The following is a 24822-nucleotide window of genomic DNA, read 5'->3' on the forward strand; positions in this document are numbered from 1 at the left end:
ATTTGGGCAGCCTGGTAGCACATTGGTTAGCACTGTTGCTTTACAGCTCCAGGGTCTCAGGTTCGTTTCCGGGCTTGGGTGACTGTGCAGAGTCTGCACGTTCTCCCCGTGTCTGCGTGGGTTTCTCCGGGAGCTCTGGTTTCCTCCCACAAGTCCTGAAACACATGCTTGTTAGGTGGATTGGACATTTTGAATTCTCCCTCTGCGTACCCGAACAGGCGCCGGAATGTGGTGACGAGGGGATTTTCACAGTAAGGTTATTATCATTAGATACTGGAAAGGAGCAAATCTAACACTATTATTTAAGACGGATGGGAGCAAGAAAACTGGTCTATTAGTTTGACGTCCGAATCTAAAGATCCCCAGTGTGAAAGGGAGTTCTGGAGATCAGGGGCTGGATTCTTTGCCGGCGGGATGCTCCGTTTTGCCGGAAGCCCAGGGGCTTCCCAACAGTGTGGGGCTGCCCCGCAATGGGAAACCTCGCTGACCGGCCAGTGTAACAGAATATCCCTCCGGCGGGGTGAATCAGAAATGCGGGACGGAGAATCGAACCCAGGTTTCCCACAGACGTTGAGAATAACAGATGCACCGTCAGCACTAAAAGCCACTCCAACAAGAAGAATTCAATCACATATCCCTAAAATCTCACCTGTAACTGGGGATCAGGACATGCATTACAACCTCCGATGTTGCTTCTGACTTGGACTTTGAGATTTTCCTTCTGTTTCACTGCAAGTGGAACATTGACAAATGGAATAAAGGAATGTGGTACGAAAGCAAAAAACTGCAGAAGCTGGAAACCTGAAATAATATCAAAAAGCACAGGAAAAACTCAGAAAGTCAGGCATCTGTAGAGAGAACGGGAATTAACGTTTCAAGTCAATGGACCTTTCATCAGAACTGAACTTTGTTTGGGTGTTAGTTCTGATGAAAAGTCATCAATCTGAAATGTTAACTCCGTTTCTTGCCCTAGATGCTGACTGACCTGCCGAGTTTTTCTACCGTTTGTATTAAAGCAGTGTGGTGCCCAGAGAGGATATGACACATGATAAAAGCAAATTAACATTGTTCAATTAAATTCACTTGGTCTTTCTAAAAAAAAACAAGCTACCTTTAACACAGAAATGTCCTCTTTATATCCATTTAATTAAATTCACGTGAAAAAGATTTGCTACACTTAAAAGAATTGATACACAGTATTCTTTACACAATAATTTCAACAATTGGTTGATTTAGAAGCTGACGGGTTTTGTCCTGGATGATGTTGAGTGCTGAGGCTTGTTGGAGATGTATTCATCCTGGTAGGTGGAAAGTCCAAAGTGATTTTATGTAAGAAAGTCTTTCAAGTAATGAATTGTAACTTACAGGTGGACAAAACCTTCAGTAAGATTTTTGTGACGGACTTCGACCATTGAAACAAAAGTCTGTACAAAGTGTGTCGCAGGAAAACACTGCATCTTTGTTTAATGAATTGAAAAAAATATACTTCACAACTGGAAACAACATTTCCTTTCCTGATTTTGTCTTTGATTCCAAACACACCCAATTCTGAGTGAGAATTGCAGAAATGAACGACCATCGGCATTCGCCAATTTCACTTCAGTCCTCTTCATTGCATTGATTACACAGAAAGGCCAGCACGTCCATTATACAAATCAGGCAGTCTCTACCCTTTTAGGATATTAGCTGTCAATAAACATCTGGAAGTGACTGAACATGCAAAGACTGATTCAATTCGGAGATGCTGGTCGGGCGCCAAGGGTGAAAGGTCGTCAGTTTGGTCTCCTCCAGCATGAGGAAACCATTGTCGCCAAACCTTCCCGGGATATTCCCTACATCCAGCCAGACGTAGGGAGCAATACTGGAGGTTCGCAGAGTGATCCTGTACATCTCCCCTTGCTGGCTGATGGTAGCCTAAAAAAAGACAAGGTACTGGTGTAAAACAGGTTATTTCTGTTTACCGTGTGGGAAGGTTCCCTGACACAATATTCCCTCAATTGTCGTTAGATTCTGCTAGAAGGGTTTCTAATCTGACAGTACAGGATAAACTGTCTCTATCCATGCTGAAATGCACCCACATGGAGGAACTGCTGGAGTTTGTCATTTCCTAATCTGCAATCCTAAAGAGCAAGATATTCATGATGTTTACTCAGTTAACTAAAAAATAATGAAAGTAGTCATATCATCAGCGACCTTATTTACGCAACTTGACCCAAAACGAAGTGTACAAGGCGAGAATAAAAGTCTCAGTTTTTAATTTATCGATCAACCCTCAATCCCCCAGGTAGGTGGAGTTGAAATGCCCATCAGCCATGATGGGCCGAATGGCCTTACTTCCACTCCTATATCTTATGGTCTTATGCCTTTTGTGGGAATAAATACTTCCTGGCATCATAACACTTCAGGATTAAGGGTTGCCTGGGCCACCACGATTCCAGAAATTTCACTTGCTGCTATTAAGGGGTTAACTGAATGTTACATCAGGGTTATAAGAGTTATAGAATTCCTACAGTGCAGAAGTAGGCCATTTGGCCCATCGAGTCTGCACCGACCCTCTAAAAGGACCCCCTACCTAGGTCCACTCCCCTGCCCTATCTCCCAACCCCACCTAACCCTGGTCACTAAGGGACAATTTATCATGGCCAATCCACCTAACCTCCACATCTTTGGGACTCTGGGAGGAAACCAGAGGACCTGAAGGAAATCTATGCAGACACAGAAAGCGTAACTCCTCAGTCACCCAAAGCCGGAATTGAACGCGGGTCCCTGTCGCTGAGGCAGCAGTGCTAATCACTGTGCAGCCGTGCCGCCCGGGGCTTCATTCAATTGTTCTGATTTCCATTGCTGTGCTCAAACCGGTTTTAACACCCACATAACAAACAGCAGAGCAAATAATGCAAACTGCGATTCAGTGTTAATGGAACAGCTGGAAAAGCACTGGGAGGCTTGGGCAGCTGTGAACTGCAGAAGTTTGGAGAATGGTAGAATGGGGAAAGGCAGATATACTGGTCAGGTTTTATTTTAATCCATTCACAGGATGTAGGTGCCATCATTTATTGCCCAAGTCTAATTGCCCTCGAGATGATGGTGAGTTGCCTTCTTGAATACAACTGAGTGGCTTGCTGGATAATTTCAGAGAGGGGATAAGTCATCCACATTGCTCTGGGTCTGGAGTCACATGTAAACCAGAAGGGGTGAGGACGGCAGGACCAGGGGTTTAGGTTTATAACCTTGGACAAAAGAGCTGAACTCCAAAGGTGAGTGACTCTGTCCTTGACATCAAGGCAGCATCTGACCGAGTGTGGCATCAAGGAGGCCGAGCTAAACCGGAGTCAATGGGAATCGAGGGTAAAACTCTTCACTGGTTGGAGTCATACCTGGCACAAAGAATCACCACCTTCTCAAGGGCAATTAGGGATGGGCAACAAATGCTGGCCTAGCCAGCGAAGCCCACATGCCATAAAAAAAGAATTTTAAAAACTCAAGAAGTTATAGTGCGGGACTGGTGATTGCAGGCTGCTCCGACTCTCACAGCAGATTGGCCAAAGGGTAAATGCATGTTCAGGGACTACAGAAGCTGCCGTATGTCAACAAATCTGTTTAAGGGTCACCTAAAACTAACTCTTTAGAGATTCAGACCTTATATGACCTGTGAACAGGGACTGTTGCCTGAGAAGAATCCCCGACAGCACAGGAGGTAGCCATTCAGGCACTGAGTTTCCACCAACTCTTTAAAATAACAATCCAGTTAGTCCCACTCCCCCCTGTTCTGCCACACAAAGTCCTGCAATTTTCTCTACTTCAACTGTTTCACCATTTCTCTCTGAAAGTGATTACTGAATCTATTTCCTGCACCCCTTTTGGCAGCATATTCCAGATCATAACTGTGTACACAATATTCATTCCACCTTCGCCTCATTTATCAATTACTCTGGTTACTGACCCTCCTACTATTGGAAACTGTTTATCTTTCTTTACTCTATCAAAACCATTCAAGATTTTGAACACCGTTATGAAATTTCCTTTAATCTTTTTGGCTGTATGGAGAACAATCCCAACTTCTACAATCGCTTTCCATAACTGAAGTTCCTCATTCCCGATACTATTCTAGTAAATATATAACCTCTCCAAATTTTGATATCCTTCCTGAGGCTGCGGTGCCCATGTAACTGCTCATTTGGAGAGCTGGTGCAATCAATGGGCCAAAAGGCCTCCTCCTGCACTGTAACATTTCTGTGTCATCAGTTAATTTCCCCCCCCCCCCCCCCCCCCCCCACTCTCCAATGCAGAGCAGTACACCCCAGATGCAGGGTGAGACTAACAGCAGGTTCCACATTCTGAGGCAGAGTACCCAGACATGGAGTAGCAATACACTGCAGGAATTCAGTCAGAATACTTGCCACAAAATCATTCATTCGATTGAATTGCAACAATGACTGATGTCTCATAACATCACGATTAGATAGGTTGGGAAATAGCAGCAAACTGGTTTATCACAATCTGAAACAATTGCATACCTGCATTTCCACGGTCAGTGATTTTAAAACGAGGAACTGTTCAAACAGGGAGGAATTTAGTCCAAGCATGTTTGCATATTTTATAATAATTACAAAGAGAACAGGATTATTGAGGTGTACTGGGGGTACATCTCGATGTATAGCAATAATCACAAGGCCAAATACAGACTGTACGGCCTCGACTTTGAGACATCCAAGGCATCTCATAATTTAAACAATTCAAATCACAATGTAACTACTTTAGGAAACTTTATGGATACAGTGTTAGAGGATGCATAATAAATATGTTTACTTACATTAATTTGTGGCTTTCTGAGGATCTGAGCATCTTTTAACGAAGATAACAAATAATAGTTCAGAGGTCCCAGCTGCTGCCCATTATCCTCAAGGTTAAATGTTGCCACACAGTTACGGCGGTGACAACCACATCGCCTCAGCAGATTATCAGTGACTTCCTTGTACACTGGGGCTGAGCTCTTTGCCTTCAGGATAAAGGGCTCAGTAGCATCAACACATACTGGCTCCATCAGATTCCACTTGTAAACCTTAACCTGAAAGACAAATATATTACAAAATTAAATCAAATCATATTGAAGCTCATACAATGTATACCAACTTGTAAATGAAACTATACCACTAGTTTAACACACATAAAATCACAGAATAGTGCAGCACAGAAGAGGCCCTTTGGCCCATCGAGTCTGCGCCTGCCCACCTAAACCCATTTGTCAGCACTTGGCCCATAGCCTTGAATGTTGTGACGTTGCCAAGTGCTCATTCAGGTAGTTTTTAAGGGATGTGAGGTAGCCCGCCTCTACCACCCTCCCAGGCAGTGCGTTCCTGACCCTCACCCCCCTCTGGGTAAAAAGGATTTCCCTCAAATTTCCCCCTAAACCTCCTGCCCCTCACCTTGAACTTGTGTCTCCCTCGTAACTGATCCATCAACTAAGGGGAACAGCTGCTCCCTACCCACCCTGTCCATGCCCCTCATAATCTTGTCCACCTCGATCAGGTCACCCCTCAGTCTTCACTGCTCCAGCGAAAACAGCCCAAGCCTATCCAACCCCTCTTCATAACTTAAACGTTCCATCCCAGGCAACATCCTGGTGAATCTCCTCTGCACCCCCTCCAGTGTAATCACATCCTTCCTATAATGTGGTGACCAGAATTACACACAGTGCTCCAGCTGTGGCCTAACCAAAGTTCCCCAACTCCAACATGGCCTCCCTGCTTCTGTAATCTATGCCTCGATTGATAAAGGCAAGTGTCCCTTAGGCCTTTTTCACCCCCCTATTAACCTGTCCTTCTGCCTTCAGAGATCTATGGACAAACACGCCAAGATCCCTTTGTTCCTCAGATCTTCCCAGTATCAGGCCATTCACTGATATTTCCTTGTCACATATTCCCAAAGTATTTCACCTCACCCTTTTCAGGGTTAAATTCCATCTGCCATGTATCTGCCCATTGACCATCCCGTCGATATCTTCCTGTAACCCGAGACACTTAAACCTCACTGTTACCCACCCGGCCAATCTTTGTGTCATCCGCAAACATACTGATCCTACCCCCCACATAGTCATCTTTGTTGTTTATATAAGTGACGAATAATAGGGGGCCCAGCACAGATCCCTGTGGTACGCCACTGGACGCTGGCTTCCAGTCACTAAAGCAGCCGTCTGTCATCACCCTGTTTCCTACAGCTAAGCCAATTATGAATCCACCGTATCTAGTTACCCTCTATCCCATGCCCATTTGCCTGGTAAAACCTCAACCTTGTAAAACCTCGTTACCATCCTAAAAAAAAGCATCTCCTGACATTTGAGTTCAAAATAACAATCACATTGAGGATATTGTTAATAGGATTTGTTGCTGAGAATTGAATAAACAATTTTCATCTTTATATCACTGTTGCCAATAATGTGATGAGGCTCTATTTATGATATGATGTTATATCCCAACAGCGTCGCCAATACTGTGGGTGTTTCTGTTTCTCTGAAGCACAAGGCTTTCCCATATATATCGGTCAAATGACCACACAACCAGTTAGTCAGTTCAAGTTCAAAGATGGTTTATTCATACACAAGGGTTACTTCGACATGCAAGCACAACATACTACACGTTAAGCTACACCTATCAACTACAATAACCTATACTTAACTTCAGGATGACCGGCACTGTGCAAGTGGATAAGGCCTTTATCTTAATCTCACGTGGCTGGTTTGAAGAAGTGGCTCTGCTGGGCTCATCCGTCAGGTAGCGATCGTTGGCCTTGAACTTGGCTGTCTGGTCGTTATGCTGCAGTTGGGCTGGCACAGGCCGGATTCACAGGAGACAGAACACATGGCTGTGTCCTCTTTTATCCCTCTAGGGTTTCACGCTCTTTGGGGTGGTCCTTAATCTTGGACCCAATAATTCGACAGGGCTTCGATCACTGCCTTTGAATTTGGCCGATAAAGGGGTGGGTGCCTTGGTGGCTGGGCGGGTCCTTAGCGGTCATTGACCTTGGTAGCTGGGCGGGTCCTTAGCGGTCATTGACCTTGGCAGTTGGGCGGGTCCTTAGCGGTCAGTGACCTTGGTAGCTGGGCGGGTCCTTAGCGGTCATTGACCTTGGTAGCTGGGCGGGTCCTTAGCGGTCATTGACCTTGGTAGCTGGGCGGGTCCTTAGCGGTCATTGACCTTGGCAGTTGGGCGGGTCCTTAGCGGTCATTGACCTTGGTAGCTGGGCGGGTCCTTAGCGGTCATTGACCTTGGTAGCTGGGTGGGTCCTTAGCGGTCATTGACCTTGGTAGCTGGGTGGGTCCTTAGCGGTCATTGACCTTGGTAGCTGGGTGGGTCATTAGCGGTCAGTGACCTTGGCAGTTGGGCGGGTCCTTAGCGGTCATTGACCTTGGCGGTTGGGCTCTCTGAGTTAAGGGAGTGGCGCCGATCAGTCTGTGGCTGCATCAGTTTCGTGATTGGAGTCCCATTGTTCTGGGGAAATGGGCCATTAGAATGCAAACGAGCGGGGGTTTCGATCAGGTCTAGCTACCTGCGTTTCAAATACACAGAAGCTCTGTATCTGTCTGAGTCCTGGGTTGGCCATAATTCCCATGGTCCTTTGCAGGTGGCCATCTCAGATGGCTACATCACTGAGACAGCTTTGCCTATTTCCCAGGTTGCAAATCCACTTGAGTTTCAAGCTTGCAGTTTTTTGAACATTTGAACTGTTGGCTATTTTCTATAGTACACAGAGTATACCGTACAGAAGCCGACCAACTAGCCCATGCTTGTGTTTTTGTCCCACAAGGGATTCCCCCATTATGAACTTTAAATTTTAGTTAGATTTGGTTGATCACTTGACGTAAAACAATCAAGTGGTTCAGAATAGGTCACTGCTTCACCTGAACTGGAATTGGACACATGACGAACATCGATCAGACCAAGATAATGGCCAACAACCTATTCCTGGAGTTTAAACAACTGAATCAGCCAGTTGACATCAAAATTCACCTTTAACAAGGAGGTTTAAATATAGTTTTCGCCAACCTTCCCACACAAAAGGCTACTGCAGTTTGAAACTGTCAGGAAAGATTGACAGGCTGGAACCTTTTTCTGTAGAAAAGAGAAGTTTGCGGTGGCAACCTGATTGAGTTCTTCTCATTTTTGAAAGGTTTCAACGGGGTAAATGTCAAGAAGATGTTTCTATTTGTGGAGGACACCAAAAATATTGACCATGAATATCAGATAGTTGGTAATAAAACCAGTCGGAATTCAGGAGAAACCTCTTTACCCAGAGAGTGGGGAGAATGTGGGACTCACTCCCACAGGGAGTGGGGAGAATGTGGGACTCGCTCCCACAGGGAATGGGGAGAATGTGGGACGCACTCCCACAGGGAATGGGGAGAATGTGGGACTCGCTCCCACAGGGAGTGGGGAGAATGTGGGACTCGCTCCCACAGGGAATGGGGAGAATGTGGGACTCGCTCCCACAGAGAGTGGGGAGAATGTGGGACTCGCTCCCACAGGGAATGGGGAGAATGTGGGACTCGCTCCCACAGGGAATGGGGAGAATGTGGGACTCGCTCCCACAGGGAATGGGGAGAATGTGGGACTCGCTCCCACGGGAAGTGGGGAGAAAGTGGGACTCGCTCCCACAGGGAGTGGGGGGGAGAATGTGGGTCTTGCTCCCACAGGGAGTGGGGAGAGTGTGGAACTCACTCCCACAGGGAGTGGTTTGAGACAAATATCATGAATACATGCTAGCAAATGTCTGAGTGTAAAGTTAAGAGTTGATATTGAACAATGGGATCAAAGGCTATGGGGAGAAAGCAGGATTAGGCTATTGAGTTGGATGATCAGCCATGATCGTGATGAATGGCGGAGCAGGCTCGAAGGGCCAACAGGCCTCCTCCTGCTCCTATCTTCTTTGTATGTATGTAAAAATATTTCCTGCGACCAATTCATATAATTCACCCAATATTTTAAATTAGCAGTGCTAGTTTCAATTTATCTTGACAGGCAATTCAGTTTGACCTGATGTTTCATATGAAATAATTTTTCAAAACCACTCACTATACAGAGTAAAAGGGCAAATTCTTACATTTAGAAACCAGGGATTGAAGCACTGGACAAGCTCTCCTGGATTTGATGAGTAGGGAAATACAGTATTGGCAACTGATGGCTCAGTCAGATCCAATTTATTCATATATTTAAAAGTATTTACAGCACAGCACAGGCTGATCAATTAAAGGGTATATGTTGGTTACGCTCAAAACAAACTGTATCCCTCCCGCCTTCTTCATTAATTCCCATCAATGTTTTATTGTGCTTTCCCTCAGATGCTGTTCTACTTCCTCTTCATGTATTCATGCTATTTGTCTCAAACCGCTCTCTGTCAGAACGGGTTTTGGTGTCTTCCACAAATAGAAACAACTTCTCTACAGTTACCTGACTGAAACCTTTCATAACCTGGCCCCTCACCCTGCCCCTCAGTCTTCCTAGCCTGTCAATCTTTCCTGACAGTTTCAAACTCCTGGTTCTGGTCTGAGTAAATCTTTCCAGCAGCTTCTCCGGTGCCCCCAATGGACTAGTTGCTATCCATACCTGTAGAATGAGTTTAAGGTCTGTCGGTAAATCGGAAATGCCATAGATCAACAGTGTTCCACGGTCTTCAAAGGCGACTGGCAAAACAGGGGCAAAGAAATTCTGCGCAAAGTAATGAAGCATCTTCCACTTTCCACCATATTCTGGGATGAAGAAAAAAGCAGGATATTTTCAGTTGTTTCAACAACATCAACTGAAAACATGTCGATATTTCTTTTGGCTTACCTTGAAATCCTAACCTTCTAAGGAAAAGGTGAACAGAAATCGTGCCAAATCCTTTTAACAAACAACATTTAGAATCACAACAGAGAGAGATAACTGGACCAAGGACAAATGCTTGTGCGCTCAATACTTATTGTTACTGGGAACACAGGAAGTGTTATTGAAAGTACTAGAGTAATAAATAAAGTTGAGCTGAGAATTCTCCATCGTGTGTGTCAAACTTCACTACATCAATGACAGGCAGTTAGGACATCCGAGATTTGGAGCTGAGATTGAAGACAAACGATAGTTGCATTGGAAAAGCCCAAGTGACGTTGTGCCAAATGACCAGAGGAAAATTCCAAGTTGATTCCCTATTTGGACTGGACTGGAAAAGCTCACATGGTGACCTGTCAACCCAGTGTGGGCTTGAGAAAGTCAGGGGGAATTACCATGCCACTAGTTACCCAGTACTGCTGGCTGGTTGGTGCAGCAGGGGGATATGAGAAAAGAGAATCAGGAAAATCTTTTGACATAACAAGGTGAATCTGGCTGGCACAAAGAGATGGGAATTGTTTTTAAGTGTAGAAAGTGGTGTTTTCTCAAACTTGAAAGGAGAAAGTTAAAGCTAGGAATGAACAATTTGTTATCTAAGTTTGTTATTTATAGTTAGAACACAGAAAGGAATAAGTTAATTTTAGGACATTTTGTATTTATTTCACAACTCGCCACATCTCTCAGTAATCCAAATCCATTAACTGTAACGGTAGAAGACAATTTGCTTGCAGCAAGAAGCTATGAGCTATGTGTTACAACAAGTCTTTGTATCACACATCCTCCTATCTCAGAGAGCAGCAAATTATTGCTCTGAAAAGAATCTTGGAAATGCACCCAAGATTAAAACCCAAGACCGATCAGAAACAGCAACAAACACAAACATTTTCTTGTTGCAAGAATTTTCAGGAGAAACTCTTACTTGTTTCATTCTTTGGGGGACAATGATCGCAGAATTATTAGGTTTAAAGTGATTTGGAATTCAGATATATCAGAAACCAGAGTCCAGGTTTGGAAGATGACTTTTGAAAGGTCAGATTCAATGGAACGAAGGAACATGGAAAGCAGACAGCAAACCGAAGACAGTACAGACAGGAGCGGCAGTTGCAAATCAATAATGTGGAGAATACAAGGTAAACCTAGAATAAACAAACAGAAATAGATTAACAAATTAAAAATGAAATACAGGGGTAAAATCTTGTCGGAGGGGGTGTCATTGGCATTCTCCCTTACAAAGGAGTGAAAGTGAAACAAAGAAAATAGGAAAGATTTGTATTTATACGTGCCACAACGCAGAATTGCCGAGCAGAAACTTATAGCCAAGTTCTGCCCGCATGAGTACGGCCTCAATCAGGACCTTGGATTCATGTCACATTACATTCACACCTGCTTTTTAATCTGCTTTTTAACATTGTGAATGAAAGGATAAATATTTTCCATAACATTGTGGAGAATTCCCTCTGTGCTTCTTTCAAATATTGCCGCGGGATCGTTTCTATCTGCCCGGGAAGGCAGACGAACCCTTGGTTAATATCCTGTCCGAAAGACAGCACCTCAGACAGTGCAGCACTCCCATAATGTCTGGTACAACGCTGGGGTCAGGAATCCTTTATAACTGTTTTCATTTTTCTTTGTTAAATTTAGAGTACCCAATTATATATATATATTTTCCAATTAAGGGGCAATTTAGCGTGGCCAATCCACCTATCCTGCACATCTTTGGGTTGTGTGGGTGAAACCCACGCAGACACGGGGAGAATGTGCAAACTCCACACGGACAGTGACCCAGGGCCGGGATTCGAACCCGGTACTCAGCGCCGCAGTCCCAGTGCTAACCACTGTGCCACATGCCACCCTACTGTTTTCATTTTTTTTAATTATAAATTTAGGGTACCCAATTCATTTTTTCCAATTAAGGGGCAATTTAGCGTGGCCAATCCACCTACCCTGCACATCTTTGGGTTGTGGTTGCAAAACCCACGCAAACACGGGGAGAATGTGCAAACTCCACACGGACAGTGACCCGGGGCCGGGATCGAACCTGGGACCTCGGCGCCGTGAGGCAGCAGTGCTAACCTGTTTTCATTTTTAATGGAGGTCAAATTTTGAAGGAAATTCTGGAAACCTTAGATTTTAATGAACCTGAAAACGAAGGCTGAGGTCATCACAATGGTAAAAAGGTCATTTTCGATTAGATATTTTCCATTATATTTTAGAATTCCCATTCATTAACATTCATAAAGAACACAAAATATCAAATTATATTACAAATCCTAAGGACATAGATGGGAGCAGAAGTCGCGACAGCCTCTTATTGCTCCTCCATTCAATGGCTGACCTTCTGTCTCAGCTCTGCTTTCCTACTCACTCCCTATATCCTGTGATGCCGAGGTCAAAAAATAGGCACTTTCTAATCATAAAACCTATTTCTTGTTGTGTTGTCACATTTTTGAGTCAACCGTTTCTACCATTATAAAATCGGAAAACCAATTTAACGGTATCAATGATGACCTACACTCACTCGTCTCTACACTTCCAATCACTGGAATCTAGACATTAACGAGAATGCTGTGATACTTGAGTAAGTCCTAAAATTCTTTCTCCTTTCTAACCAGAAGGTCAAGTTACAAAAATAAATCTCCCCCGTATTTAAACGACTGTGTTCTCCGAATTCCAGTGCCAATTCCAGGTCTGCAGATGTCTGAACAACGCAGTGCATCAACCCATCAAAACCAACGCAAATCTTCGAGGCTGAGTATAAGGACCTGAAGAGATGGCTAAAATGAAATACTTCTATTTCTATTGCACCTTTAATAATCTCCAGACATCCCAAAATGCTTCACTGTGAAAGACTTTTTTTGAAGTGGGCCAGCTGTTGGAAAGTAGGGACGCTGCTGCCAATCTGCACACAGAAAGCTCCAGCAAACAGCAAAGTGATGATGCTATTCCAGGACAAATGGATCCCTCAGGCTAACGTTACAATCCCAGTTGATATTGTTACTGAGCAGGAAAATCGCAGCATGGAACCCTGGCTCATAAGAACCTAACTTTGGCCTTTTTTTTTAATAAAACGTGGTGAAACAGACTCACAGGACCAGCAATTCATTTTAACAAGAAAAAAAACATTTATTAAACATGAAAAGTTGGATTATTATGTCATACACCTTTCCTCCTCCCTTAGCTTCAGAAATACAAAGAGATTTAAAGATTAACACTGTTCTGACACCCTGAGCTGGTCAATTCCAGCCCCATTTGACCTGGAGTCACAAGACAGGTGAAATTAGATGTTGTGCAAATTACCATGGCTTTGGTTGAGTTGAATCGACCAATCACCAGGTTTGTAAAATTTAAACACAGGTAATCTTTTATTAACACTAATTATAAAATACAACTTCCTCTCATCTATCTAATTCCTAACATTCCCCACCTCCTTTCTAACTCCCCCTCTCTCTACGCACACAGACAACATAGAGGGAAAAGGGTGGTTGAGAGGTAAAGACAATATAATAATATAAAGGGCTAAGGATCTTTGATTCGGATAGTTGGCTTTAAGTTAGTTTCTTTCTCAAGGTTAGCCTCCCAGTTGGGTAATTTCTTCTTCAGCGTGTAATGATCTTCACTGCAGACTCACAGAGACAGCAGCAAACCAGCAGCAGAGAGAGGGGGGAAGACACAGCTCCTCTCCCTCCGATAGTCCAGAGATTTCTGGCAGCTTCGCTCTGAAGAAAGCACCTGACAGGAACCAATCGTTGATTGTTGTCAGGCACAACACTGTCCCTGGCCAATCCACTGGTTCCTAAGATTCACCCGACACCGACGAGTATGGTTTCTCCTCTCCAAAATACCAAACCCTAGGGAGACGCTGTCCCAGCAAGCACTCTGCTGCTTAAAGGCACATTCCTATTATGAGTCCACAGACCAAAGATAAAATAAATGGAAACAAACAAAATCATAGAATTTATCATAGACTTTACAGTGTAGAAGGAGGCCATTCGGCCCATCTAGTCTGCACCGGTCCATGGAAAGAGCACCCCACTTAGGCCCACACTTCCAACCTATCCCCATAACCCAGTAACCCTACTTAACCGTTTTGGACACTAAGGGCAATCCACCTAACCTGCACATCTTTGGACTGTGGGAGGAAACCGGAGCACCCGGAGGAAACCCACGCACACACGGGGAGAACGTGCAGACTCCGCACAGACAGTGACCCAAGCCAGGAAATTAAACCTGGGACCCTGGAGCTGTGAAGCAATTGTGCTAACCACTGTGCTACCAAGCTGCGCAGACTCGGACAGCTCGGACTCTCACACCACTGATTACAAAGTACATCTCAAGTACAGTGGTCTCATCACCACAAAAAGTCCCCTTTTAAGTACACAAGATGCATGCGGTCAAATACACACACTCCGCTCTGAACCCAAGTTAGTGTTTATGGATTCTCCACAGAATTCCCCAGATGACCACGAGAGTTTCCAAACTCCACTCCCAAAACATGCTTTAAAATCTTCTCTCAAATGCTTTCCCTTAGCAGTTTGCATTCCGAAATCCAGTCCATAGAAGAAAGAACATTGAACATTACAGCGCAGTACAGGCCCTTCAGCCCTCGATGTTGCACCGACCTGTGAAACCACTCTAAAGCCCATCTACACTATTCCCTTATCATCCATATGTTTATCCAATGACCATTTAAATGCCCTTAATGTTGACGAGTCCACTACTGTTGCAGGTAGGGCATTCCACGCCCTTACTACTCTCTGAGTAAAGAACCTACCTCTGACATCTGTCCTATATGTATCTCCCCTCAATTTAAAGCTATGTCCCCTCGTGCTAGCCATCACCATCCGAGGAAAAAGGATCTCACTGTCCACCCTATCTAATCCTCTGATCATCTTGTATGCCTCAATTATGCCTCAATTAAGTCACCTCTTAACCTTCTTCTCTCTAATGAAAACAGCTTTAAGTCCCTCAGCCTTTCCTCATAAGATCTTCCTTCCATACCAGGCAACATGCTGGTAAATCTCCTCTGCACCCTTTCCAATGCTTCCACATCCTTCCTATAATGCGGCGACCAGAACTGCACGCAATGCTCCAAATGCGGCCACACCAGAGTTTTGTACAACTGCAACATTACCTCATGGCTCCGAAACTCAATCCCTCTACCAATAAAAGCTAACACAACGTACACCTTCTTAACAACCCTATCAACCTGGGTGGCAACTTTCAGGGATCTATGTACATGGACACTGAGATCTCTCTGCTCATCCACACTACCAAGAATCTTACCATTAGCCCAGTACTCTGTCCTCCTGTTACTCCTTCCAAAATGAATCACCTCACACTTTTCTGCATTAAACTCCATTCGCCACCTCTCAGCCCAGCTCTGCAGTTTATCTATGTCCCTCTGTAACCTGCAACATCCTTCTGCACTATCCACAACTCCACCGACTTTAGTGTAATCTGCAAATTTACTCACCCATCCTTCTACGCCCTCCTCCAGGTCATTTATAAAAATGACAAACAGCCCCAAAATAGATCCTTGTGGTACACCACTAGTAACTGAACTCCAGGCTGAACATTTCCCATCAACCACCACCCTCTGTCTTCTTACAGCTAGCCAATTTCTGATCCAAACTGCTAAATCACCCTGAATCCCATGCCTCCGTATTTTCTGCACTAGCCTACCATGGGGTACCTTATCAAACACTTTGCTGAAATCCATATACATCACATCAACTGCTTTACATTCGTCCACCTGTTTTGTCACCTTCTCAAAGAACTAAATAAGGTTTGTGAGGCACGACCTACCATTCACAAAACCTTGTTGACTATCCCTATCAAATTATTCCTTTCTAGATGATTATAAATACTATCTCTTAAAAACCTTTCCAAGACTTTGCCCACAACAGACGCAAGGCTCACTGGTCTATAGTTACCAGGGTTGTCTCTACTCCCCTTCTTGAACGAGGAGACAACAATTGCTATCCTCCAGTCTTCTGGAACTATTCCTGCAGACAATGACGACATAAAGATCAAAGCCAAAGTCTCAGCAATCTCCTCCCTAGCTTCCCAGAGAATCCTAGGATAAATTCCATCCGGCCCAGGGGACTTATCTATTTTCACACTTTCCAGAATTGCTAACACCTCCTCCTTATGAACCTGAAGCCCTTCTAGTCTAGTAGCCTGTATCTCAGTATTCTCCTCGACAACACTGTCTTTTTCCTGAGAGAATACTGACGAAAAAAATTCATTTAGCACCTCTCCTATCTCCTCGGACTCCACGCACAACTTCCCACTACTGTCCTTGACTGGCCCTACTCTTACCCTAGTCATTCTTTTATTCCTGACATATCTATAGAAAGCTTTAGGGTTATCCTTGATCCTACCTGCCAAAGACTTCTCATGTCCCCTCCTGGCTCTTCTTAGCTCTCTCTTTAAGTCCTTCCTAGCTAACTTGTAACTCTCAAACGCCCTAACTGAACCTTCACGTCTCATCTTTACATAAACCTCCTTCTTCCTCTTGACAAGTGATTCAACTACTTTAGTAAACCACGGTTCCCTTGCTCGACCACTTCCTCCCTGCCTGACAGGTACATACTTATCAAGGACACGCAGTAGCTGTTCCTTGAACGAACTCCACATTTCCATTGTGTCCATCCCCTGCAGTTTCCTTCCCCATCCTATGCATCCTAAGTCTTGCCTCATCGCATCATAATTCCCTTTCCCCCAGATATAACTCATGCCCTGCGGTATATACCTATCCCTTTCCATCGCTAAAGTAAGCGTAACTGAATTGTGGTCACTATTACCAAAGTGCTCACCTACCTCCAAATCTAACACCTGTCCTGGTTCATTACCCAGTACCATATCCAATGTGGCCTCACCTCGTCCAGGTTTTGCAAATTACACTTTTAAACAAAGCTTCCACTTCACTTTTAGCAGCAAATCCTTTCCAGGATTTAACACCACCCCCTTTTAGGTTTCCCTTGTCTTAACCCCTTTTACACCAACTCTGAAATCCAGCCACCGATTTCCAGAGTTATTTCAACTCGTGTTCCAAAGTAAAATCTCACAAACCTGAAAATCACTTCAGATAGCTTTCTGGCCTCTCACAATCCAATGTTCATAAGTTCATAAGATATAGGAGCAGAATTAGGCCATTTGGGCCATCGAGTCTGCTCTGCCATTTGATCATGGCTGATCTCATCCTGGCCTCAACTTCAATTTCCTGCCCGTTCTCCATAACCCTTCAACCCATTCCCAATTAACAATCTGTCTCACTCCGCCTTACATTTATTCACTGTCCCAGCATCCACCACACTCTGGGCTAGCAAATTCCACAGATTCACAACTCTCAAGTTTCTCCTCAGCTCCGTTTTAAATTTGCTACCTCTTTATGACCTCTTGTTTTAGAATGCCCCACAACGGTTTCTGCTCCACAACTACTTTATCCATATCTTTTATCATCTTGCATACCTCAATTTGATCTCCCTTCGTTCCTCTCAACTTAACAGTTCTCTATTCTAGTACCTTTACCCTCAGACTTCTTAGAAACTTCTCATAATTTCTCTAGTTTCCTTAACTAGCTGCAGCTGCTCTTAAGATCTCGACACTTGTTTTCTAAACCATGATTCCACGGCATGGCTTTTCGACTAGCCTTTTGAACCCAGCTGCTTCTAACAGCTGTGAGAGCTGCCTTCGCTCTCACTACCTATCTCCAACTACCCACAAATTAGCTAAACTAAAACTCAAAAAACTCTCGACCTTACAAGGCTCCAGTTGCTAGGCAACACCCACATGCTTCTGACATTTATTTATTCTTCACACCGTAGCTCAGTGTTCTTCAAAGTCGAGGGTGCGACCCGCGGGTGGGTCGCGGGCGGGTGTCGGGAGGGTCACGGAGCCGTCCTTCGCGGCGCTCCCGATCGCGCAAATCCCCGCGCAGCAGCCGGCTTTTAATAACGCCGGCTGCAAGTGGCCTTTAAAACGGCCGCGAACATGTAAAAAAAATTCAGCCGCATTGCGCATGCACGCACAATCATCGGCGGCATGCACAAAACTATGCGCATGCGCGCCGATGATCGGGCACGCATGCGCAGTGCTGCTGCTACCTTTTTTAAACGGTCGCAGCTTTTTGTTTTACAAGTTCGGGGGGTTTTATTCATTTTATTCATTTATTTTATTCATTTAATTTTTATTTTTTTCATTTATTTTATGTTATTTTTTTTACAAGTACGGGGGGGTTTTATTTGATAAAATTTTACAGGAAGAAAATGCAGAATTTGGACAGTTGGAGACTCCATACTTTCCGACACGGGAAGGCTTCACCTTCATCCAACAGGTTCCATTGGAGGAGCGTGTACGAGGGCCAAAGGGACCCAAAACCATTTCCACCATTTTTATCAGCAGCAAATAAGGTAAGAGAAAATGGTGGGTTGCGAATGTTGGCCGGGTTGGGTCTCGAAGTTCGGCCGGTTAGTAAAAGTGGGTCCTCAGAAAAAAAGTTTGAAGAACACTGCCGTAGCTCTCTCGAGGCACAACACACAGTTGGCACTTTACCAACCCACACACATACATACACCTTTGTCCAACATGAACCTAACCAAAGGTTTTACTCTTCCAGGCACAGAACCATTAAATTAAACCCACTTAAAACTATCCCTCATTTCCAATGTTTACCAATACAAATATAAATCCCTTAAAACCACCTTTGTTTTCCGAACAGAGAATATATTAAAGCACCTCAGCTCACCACACATCCCTCAAACCAAGGATAAAATTGGAGCCAGAGAAAAACACAAAGCAGTTCCTTGTATCACTGCCCACTGAACCAAAAACTGCTGCCCTCCTGTTCTGCCACAAAATCCTCTCTTGCCAACTGATCAAAAACTAACTGGAGCATTGTTAACCCAGTCACGGCCAGAGAGGAGACAGTACCGGTCTCTCTACAATGCCTCCATGAATATTCTACTTAAATGCCATGGGACATATTACATACGTACATAGGAAGAGGAAACCGTTGAGCTCCTTGAGCCTGATCCACAATTCAACAAGGTCAGTCAATCTGCAACCAAACTCCATAAATCCTCCTTTGCCTCCTATTAGAACATGAACATCATCAGGGCATTCTGGTTTCCATAGAATTCCTACAGTGCAGGAGGAGGCCATTTGATCAATTGAATTTGCACTGACCCTCTGATAGAGCACTCCACCTAGGCCCAATCTATCCCTGTAACCCCGCATCACATATTGATCATAGCCAATCCACCTAACCTGCACATCTTTGGACTGCGGGAAGAAACCGGAGCACCCGGAGGAAACCCACCAGATACAGAGAGAACATGAAACTCCACACAGACAGTGACCCAAGGCCGGAATTGAACCTGGGTCCCTGGCATTGTGAGGCAGCAGTGTTAACCACTGTGCCATCATGCCACCTCTTAATTAATCTGTGGAATCCAGTGCGAATCCCGCCCTGCTGCCCGCTGCCGTATTCTCCGGTGCCAGGTTTCGGGCAGAGGTTCACGCCACGCCGGTCGGGGGCCATTGGCAGCGGCCCCCCCCCGGCATTTCTGGCCAGTCCCGCCGGCGTGGACAGTCCCTCATGACGCGACCTGACAGGTAAGTCGGCTGGGGCGGTTCTGGGTGGGGGACGCAGGGGGATCCGACCCCAGGGGGCCCCCACGGTGGCCTGGCCTGCAATCGAGGCCCATCAATCTGAGGGCGAGCCTGTGTCATGGGGGCACTCCTTCCTTCCAGGCTGGCCTCTGTAGGGCTCCGCCCTGGATGGCGCAGAGAAGACAACCCCCTGCGCATTCACCAGAATACGCCGGCCGGTCTACGCATGCGCGAGATAACGGCGGCCCTTCGGCGCCAGCTGCCAACCCCTCCAGCGTCCACCTAGCCCCCGGTAGTGCAGAGAATTCCGCACTTTCGGGGGCTGTTGACGCCGGAGTGGTTCGCTCCGGTTTACCCGCCGGCGTGGGGACTTAGACCCGCGATGGGAGAATCCAGCCCAATATCTTTGGTTAACAAAAAACTATTTTCCTCAAATTTAAAATTAACAACTGACTAGCATTAATTGCCAAATTTACAGGTGTTCAAAACTTCAACCACTATTTCAGTGTCAAGGCATTTTCTAATTCCCCTTCTGAAATGTCTGGGCCCCCTAGTTCCCGTCTCCCAAACCAGTGGAAATAGTTCTCTCTCTATCTACGCTATCTGTTCCCCTTAAAATCTTGAAAATTTTATGATATTGGACCCATATATCTTTGGACTGTGGGAGGAAACCAGCGCACCCGGAGGAAACCCATGCAGACACAGGGAGAACGTGCAGACTCCACACAGACAGTTACCCAAGGCAGGAATTGAACCCGGGTCCCCTGGCTGTGTGGAAGCAGTGCTAACCACTGTGCCTGACAAAAAAATTGTCAAATTTGTCAATACTGTCAAAAATGTAGGGGCTGGTTTAGCTCACTCAGATAAATCGCTGGCTTTTACAGCAGACCAAGCAGGCCAGCAGCACGGTTTGATTCCCGTACCAGCCTCCCCGGACAGGCGCCGGAATGTGGCGACTAGGGGCTTTTCACAGTAACTTCATTGAAGCCTACTCGTGACAATAAGCAATTTTCATTTCATTTCAAATTCAATTTGCTCACAATAAAATCCACTATCCACTTCGACCCATTCACTAAATCTATCAAAATATCCTTGTAATGTTATGCTTCTATTGGCAATACTTACAATGCTGACCGTCCTTGTGTCATGGGTAAATTTAGATTTGGGGCTTTCTGTCCCATTATCTAAGTAATTAATAATCATTTTTTTTTTAAATTTAGATTACCCAATTATTCTTTCTATTAAGGGGCAATTTAGCGTGGCCAATCCACCTACTCTGCACATTTTTGGGTTTTGGGGGCGAAACCCACGCAGACACGGGGAGAATGTGCAAACTCCACACAGACAGTGACACAGAGCCGGGATTGAACCTGGGACCTCAGCGCCGTGAGGCGGTTGTGCTAACCACTAGGCCACCATGCTGCCCCCGTAATTAATAATCATGATGAATATTTGAGACCCAAAGCAGACCCTTGCAGGACACTAGTGGTCACATCCTGCCAGTTATAATACCTGCTGTCCTGTCTCTTAACATTCAGCTAACCTCTGAACCAGGTTAACAATATTCCTTCAATTCAGTGACATTCAACTTTAGATAAGAATGGCTTTCTGAAGTCCATATAAATAACATGCACAGACATTCCCCTTTTGATTACTATATCTTCTAAAAATGCAATTAGTTTGGTCAGACAGGCACTATTCTTTACAAATCCATGCTGGTTCTCCCTGGTCAGCTGAAATTTTTCTAGCTTTCAGTTATCCTGTGATAACCACTAGTAATTCCCGTACCAGCCTCCCCGAACAGGCGCTGGAATGTGGCGACTAGGGGCTTTTCACAGTAACTTCATTTGAAGCCTACTTGTGACAAAATTTATAATTATTATAATTTTACAATTTCCTCACTATGTATTCTCAGTGAACTGGTCTCGAATTCCCTGGTTACAGTTGCTTACCTTTCTCCTACAGTGGGCACTCCAGTCTGCGTTTGTATTTTGCACCTAATATTTATCTGACAGTAATATCTGTCTTCCACAGAAATTTCCCAAACTCACAAAGAGAGGTAACAATAACTTTGGTGTAGTCAGACACCAAGCTACACGCTTTACTGCAGCTCCAATGTTATTGTGCAAAGGTTAGATATTACAAATGAAGAAAATTATAATTGTATAATTTTAGGGTTTTAAACTGTAATGGTTACAACATTTCAAACCCAGGAAGTTATTTTGAAATAGTTGATCAGTAACATTTTTTTTTTTGTCTTCAGGTAGCTGTGGACAAGCTTTTTTTAAAAAACAACCACAAACATTTCAGTCTAAAATCTGAAATTGAAAACAGATAGTTTTCAAACCTGCCCTGACACTATAATTACATTTATATTTCCACCATTTCCAAGCTGAAGTGGGCAAAGTTGTCTCTTGGAGAGGGTCTTGCGTCAATTGCTTAAATTCAACTAAGGTGATGTTATACACCCAGTTTGCATCAATCCAGAGCTACTTTGTATGAATGCAAATGTGTAAGACAACAGTGCTTCTGTTTTTATTAAACAATGTTCAGGCAGTGATCTCAATACTCTGAGTGTGCTGACAGTAAAGTACAGCAGTCACCATCTGCAAATATAATAATAATCTTTATTGTCACAAGTAGGCTTACATTAACACTGCAATGAAGTTACTGTGAAAATCCCCTAGTCGCCACATTCTGGCGCCTGTTCAGGTACACAGAGGGAGAATTCAGAATGTCCAATTCACCTAACAGCACGTCTTTCGGGACATGTTGGAGCAAACCGGAGCACCCGGAGGAAACCCACGCAGACACAGGGAGAACATGCAGACTCTGCACGGACAGTGACCCAGGGCCGGGATTCGAACCCGGGTAGCAGAAATACTCCTGACTCTGAAGTCAGACAGTTGTGGGTTCAAGTCTCCAAGGCTCTAAAGATTTAAGCACAAAATGTCGGTTGACAATCTCATTCAGTACTGTGGGAGTGCTGCATTGTTGGAGAGCTGTCTTTTTGACATTAGTTAAACATTAGTTCTCCCAGGTGGACAGAAGAGATTGTGTACATGGCAGTACTGGATGAAGAGGCAGTGTAATGAACTCCAATTGGCTTTATTGGTTGGCCAATTGGAGTATGAGCTCCCTCAATGATAGCTCGTTGAGGGGGCCCATATAATCACCTGTGTAGGCTTTGTGAGCCAGTCTTAAGTTGACTGGACTGCTAGCAGCACTGTTTGTAGCTGCTCCTGTAATATCATTATTGTAAATAGATATTGGTGTGGTGACGGGACTCCTGCCTCCCGTGGATTACTACAGGCAGCTACCTCAGTGTCCTCCCCAGCAGCACTGAAACAGATTATCTGGTCATCATTGTTGATTCTGGGAGTTGGGTGTTACTAAATTGGCTGTTACATTTCCTACATCACAACAGTAACTATAATATCATTGGCTGTAAATAGTTTTGCGTTGTCGGGATTGTGAAAGGTGCGATATAAATACATATTCCTCACCAACACAATCTCAGGGGATTTAACCCACTGATTATTTTGTAATGAGAACCATCAGGTTTTAAGACCATCTATAACTTGCTGACCCGATGCGCAGATATTAAAACATAAGTTATAAGATGTAGGAGCAGAATTAGGCCTTTTGGCCCATTGTGTTTGCTCCACCATTCGATTATGGCTGATCCCATCCTGGCCTCACTGCCACCGTCCTGCCCATTCTCTGTAACCCTTCAACCCATTACCAATTAAAAATCTGTCTAACTCCTCCTTAAATTTACTCCCTGTCCCAGCATTCCCCGCACTCTGGGGTAGCGAATTCCACAGATACACAACCCTTTGGGAGAAATAGTTTCTCCTCAAATCAGTTTTTAAAATCTGCTACCTCTTATCCCGAGACTATGACCTCTCGTTCTAGATTGCCCCACAATCCGCTCCACGTCGACTTTATCCAAACCGTTTATCATCTTGTATACCTCAATTTGATCTCCCCTCGTTCTTCTAAACTCTAGAGCGTATCGGCCTAAACTGTTCAATCTCTCCACACACGACAAACCCCCTCATTATCTGGAATCAATCTAGTGAACCTCCTCTGAACTGTCTCCAATGCCACTACATCTTTCCTCAAATAAAACATTCAGTAGATTCTCTCAAATTGGTTTGAAGAAAGGTTTTCAGCCTGAAATAGAGGTCAAGAACTGCAACGATGACTTTATGTTTGAAAATGCATACCAATGGAAGCCCAGGAGGGGGCCTGCCAGATGTCGTTAAGCTGCCAGTATAATGCGCCCATTGTCAGACCTTGGCCATTGATGATCTCACTTTGACTTCGACGGTAGAATTCAGTTTGTGCTTTTATACATTGTGATTGCATCACCTGTTTGTATGTACAAGGAGGACACTTTATGATGGGCACATATCAATGTTATTAAATAAAAATAAGATTTAATCAATGATTTAAAATGGCTTAAATCTGTCCCTCTCAAACTTACGCTATTTAAAATCTTCAAAGGTTCGAAATAAAAAGTGGAAAATCTTTAACGTGATGCATCCCTTTTAAGTGATCCTATTTTATGCGAATCCACTAAAATATTGTTATCTCCAAGTTAAAATTCTATTAGATTTTCGTCAAAACCATTTTGTTCTTTTTTTCTCCAATCACGGGAAAACAATTCACATTCCCAATTCCTTCACCTCCAAACCCTCCCCCACCCCACCACCCTTCTCAGTGGGAACTCGATGAACTGGCTGCTGGAGCTCAGTAAAACCATGTCTAATTCTACTTTAAAAATCATTAACAGGGAATTGTGCAAAACACCTGTGTCAGATTTCCAAGTCTGCAATGAAGCATTTATGTTATTGGTACATAGATACATCGAAGCTAGGAGGAGGCCTTTTGGCCCTTCGAGCCTGCTCCGCCATTCATCACGATCATGGCTGATCATCCAACTCAATAGCCTAATCCTGCTTCCTCCCCATAGCCTTTGATCCCATTCTCCCCGAGTGCTGTATCCAGACGCCTCTTGAATATATTCAATGTTTTAGCATCAATTACTTCCTGTGGTAATGAATTCCACAGGCTCACCACTCTTTGTGTGAAGAAATGTCTCCTTATCTCTGTCCGAAATGGTTTACCCTGAATCCTCAGACTGTGACCCCTGGTTCTGGACACACCCATCATTGGTAACATCTTCCCTGCATCTAACCTGTCTAGTCCTGTTAGAGTTCAGCATTAACCTGTTAGCCTAGCTGAACATGGAGGATTGCGTAGTTTTGATCACCTGACTTAAGAAGGGCTTATACTTGCATTAGCAGTTCAGAGAAGGTTCACTTGGCTAATTCCTGAGATG

The 24822-nt window shown here is 44.4% G+C and overlaps 1 protein-coding gene across 1 annotated transcript in view; it reads right to left on the bottom strand.

Annotated features, from left to right (window-relative positions):
• Positions 1-1125: 1125 nt before the first annotated feature.
• Positions 1126-24822, bottom strand: part of manba (mannosidase, beta A, lysosomal) — a 125061-nt gene continuing 101364 nt past the window's right edge. The window contains 4 exon segments of the mRNA XM_038792894.1: positions 1126-1914; positions 4814-5068; positions 9600-9742; positions 23705-23849. Coding sequence (XP_038648822.1) covers positions 1690-1914; positions 4814-5068; positions 9600-9742; positions 23705-23849 — 768 coding nt within the window. The 3' untranslated portion in view covers positions 1126-1689.

This window comes from Scyliorhinus canicula, chromosome 3, assembly GCF_902713615.1.
Source record: "Scyliorhinus canicula chromosome 3, sScyCan1.1, whole genome shotgun sequence".
Classification (NCBI taxonomy): domain Eukaryota; kingdom Metazoa; phylum Chordata; class Chondrichthyes; order Carcharhiniformes; family Scyliorhinidae; genus Scyliorhinus; species Scyliorhinus canicula.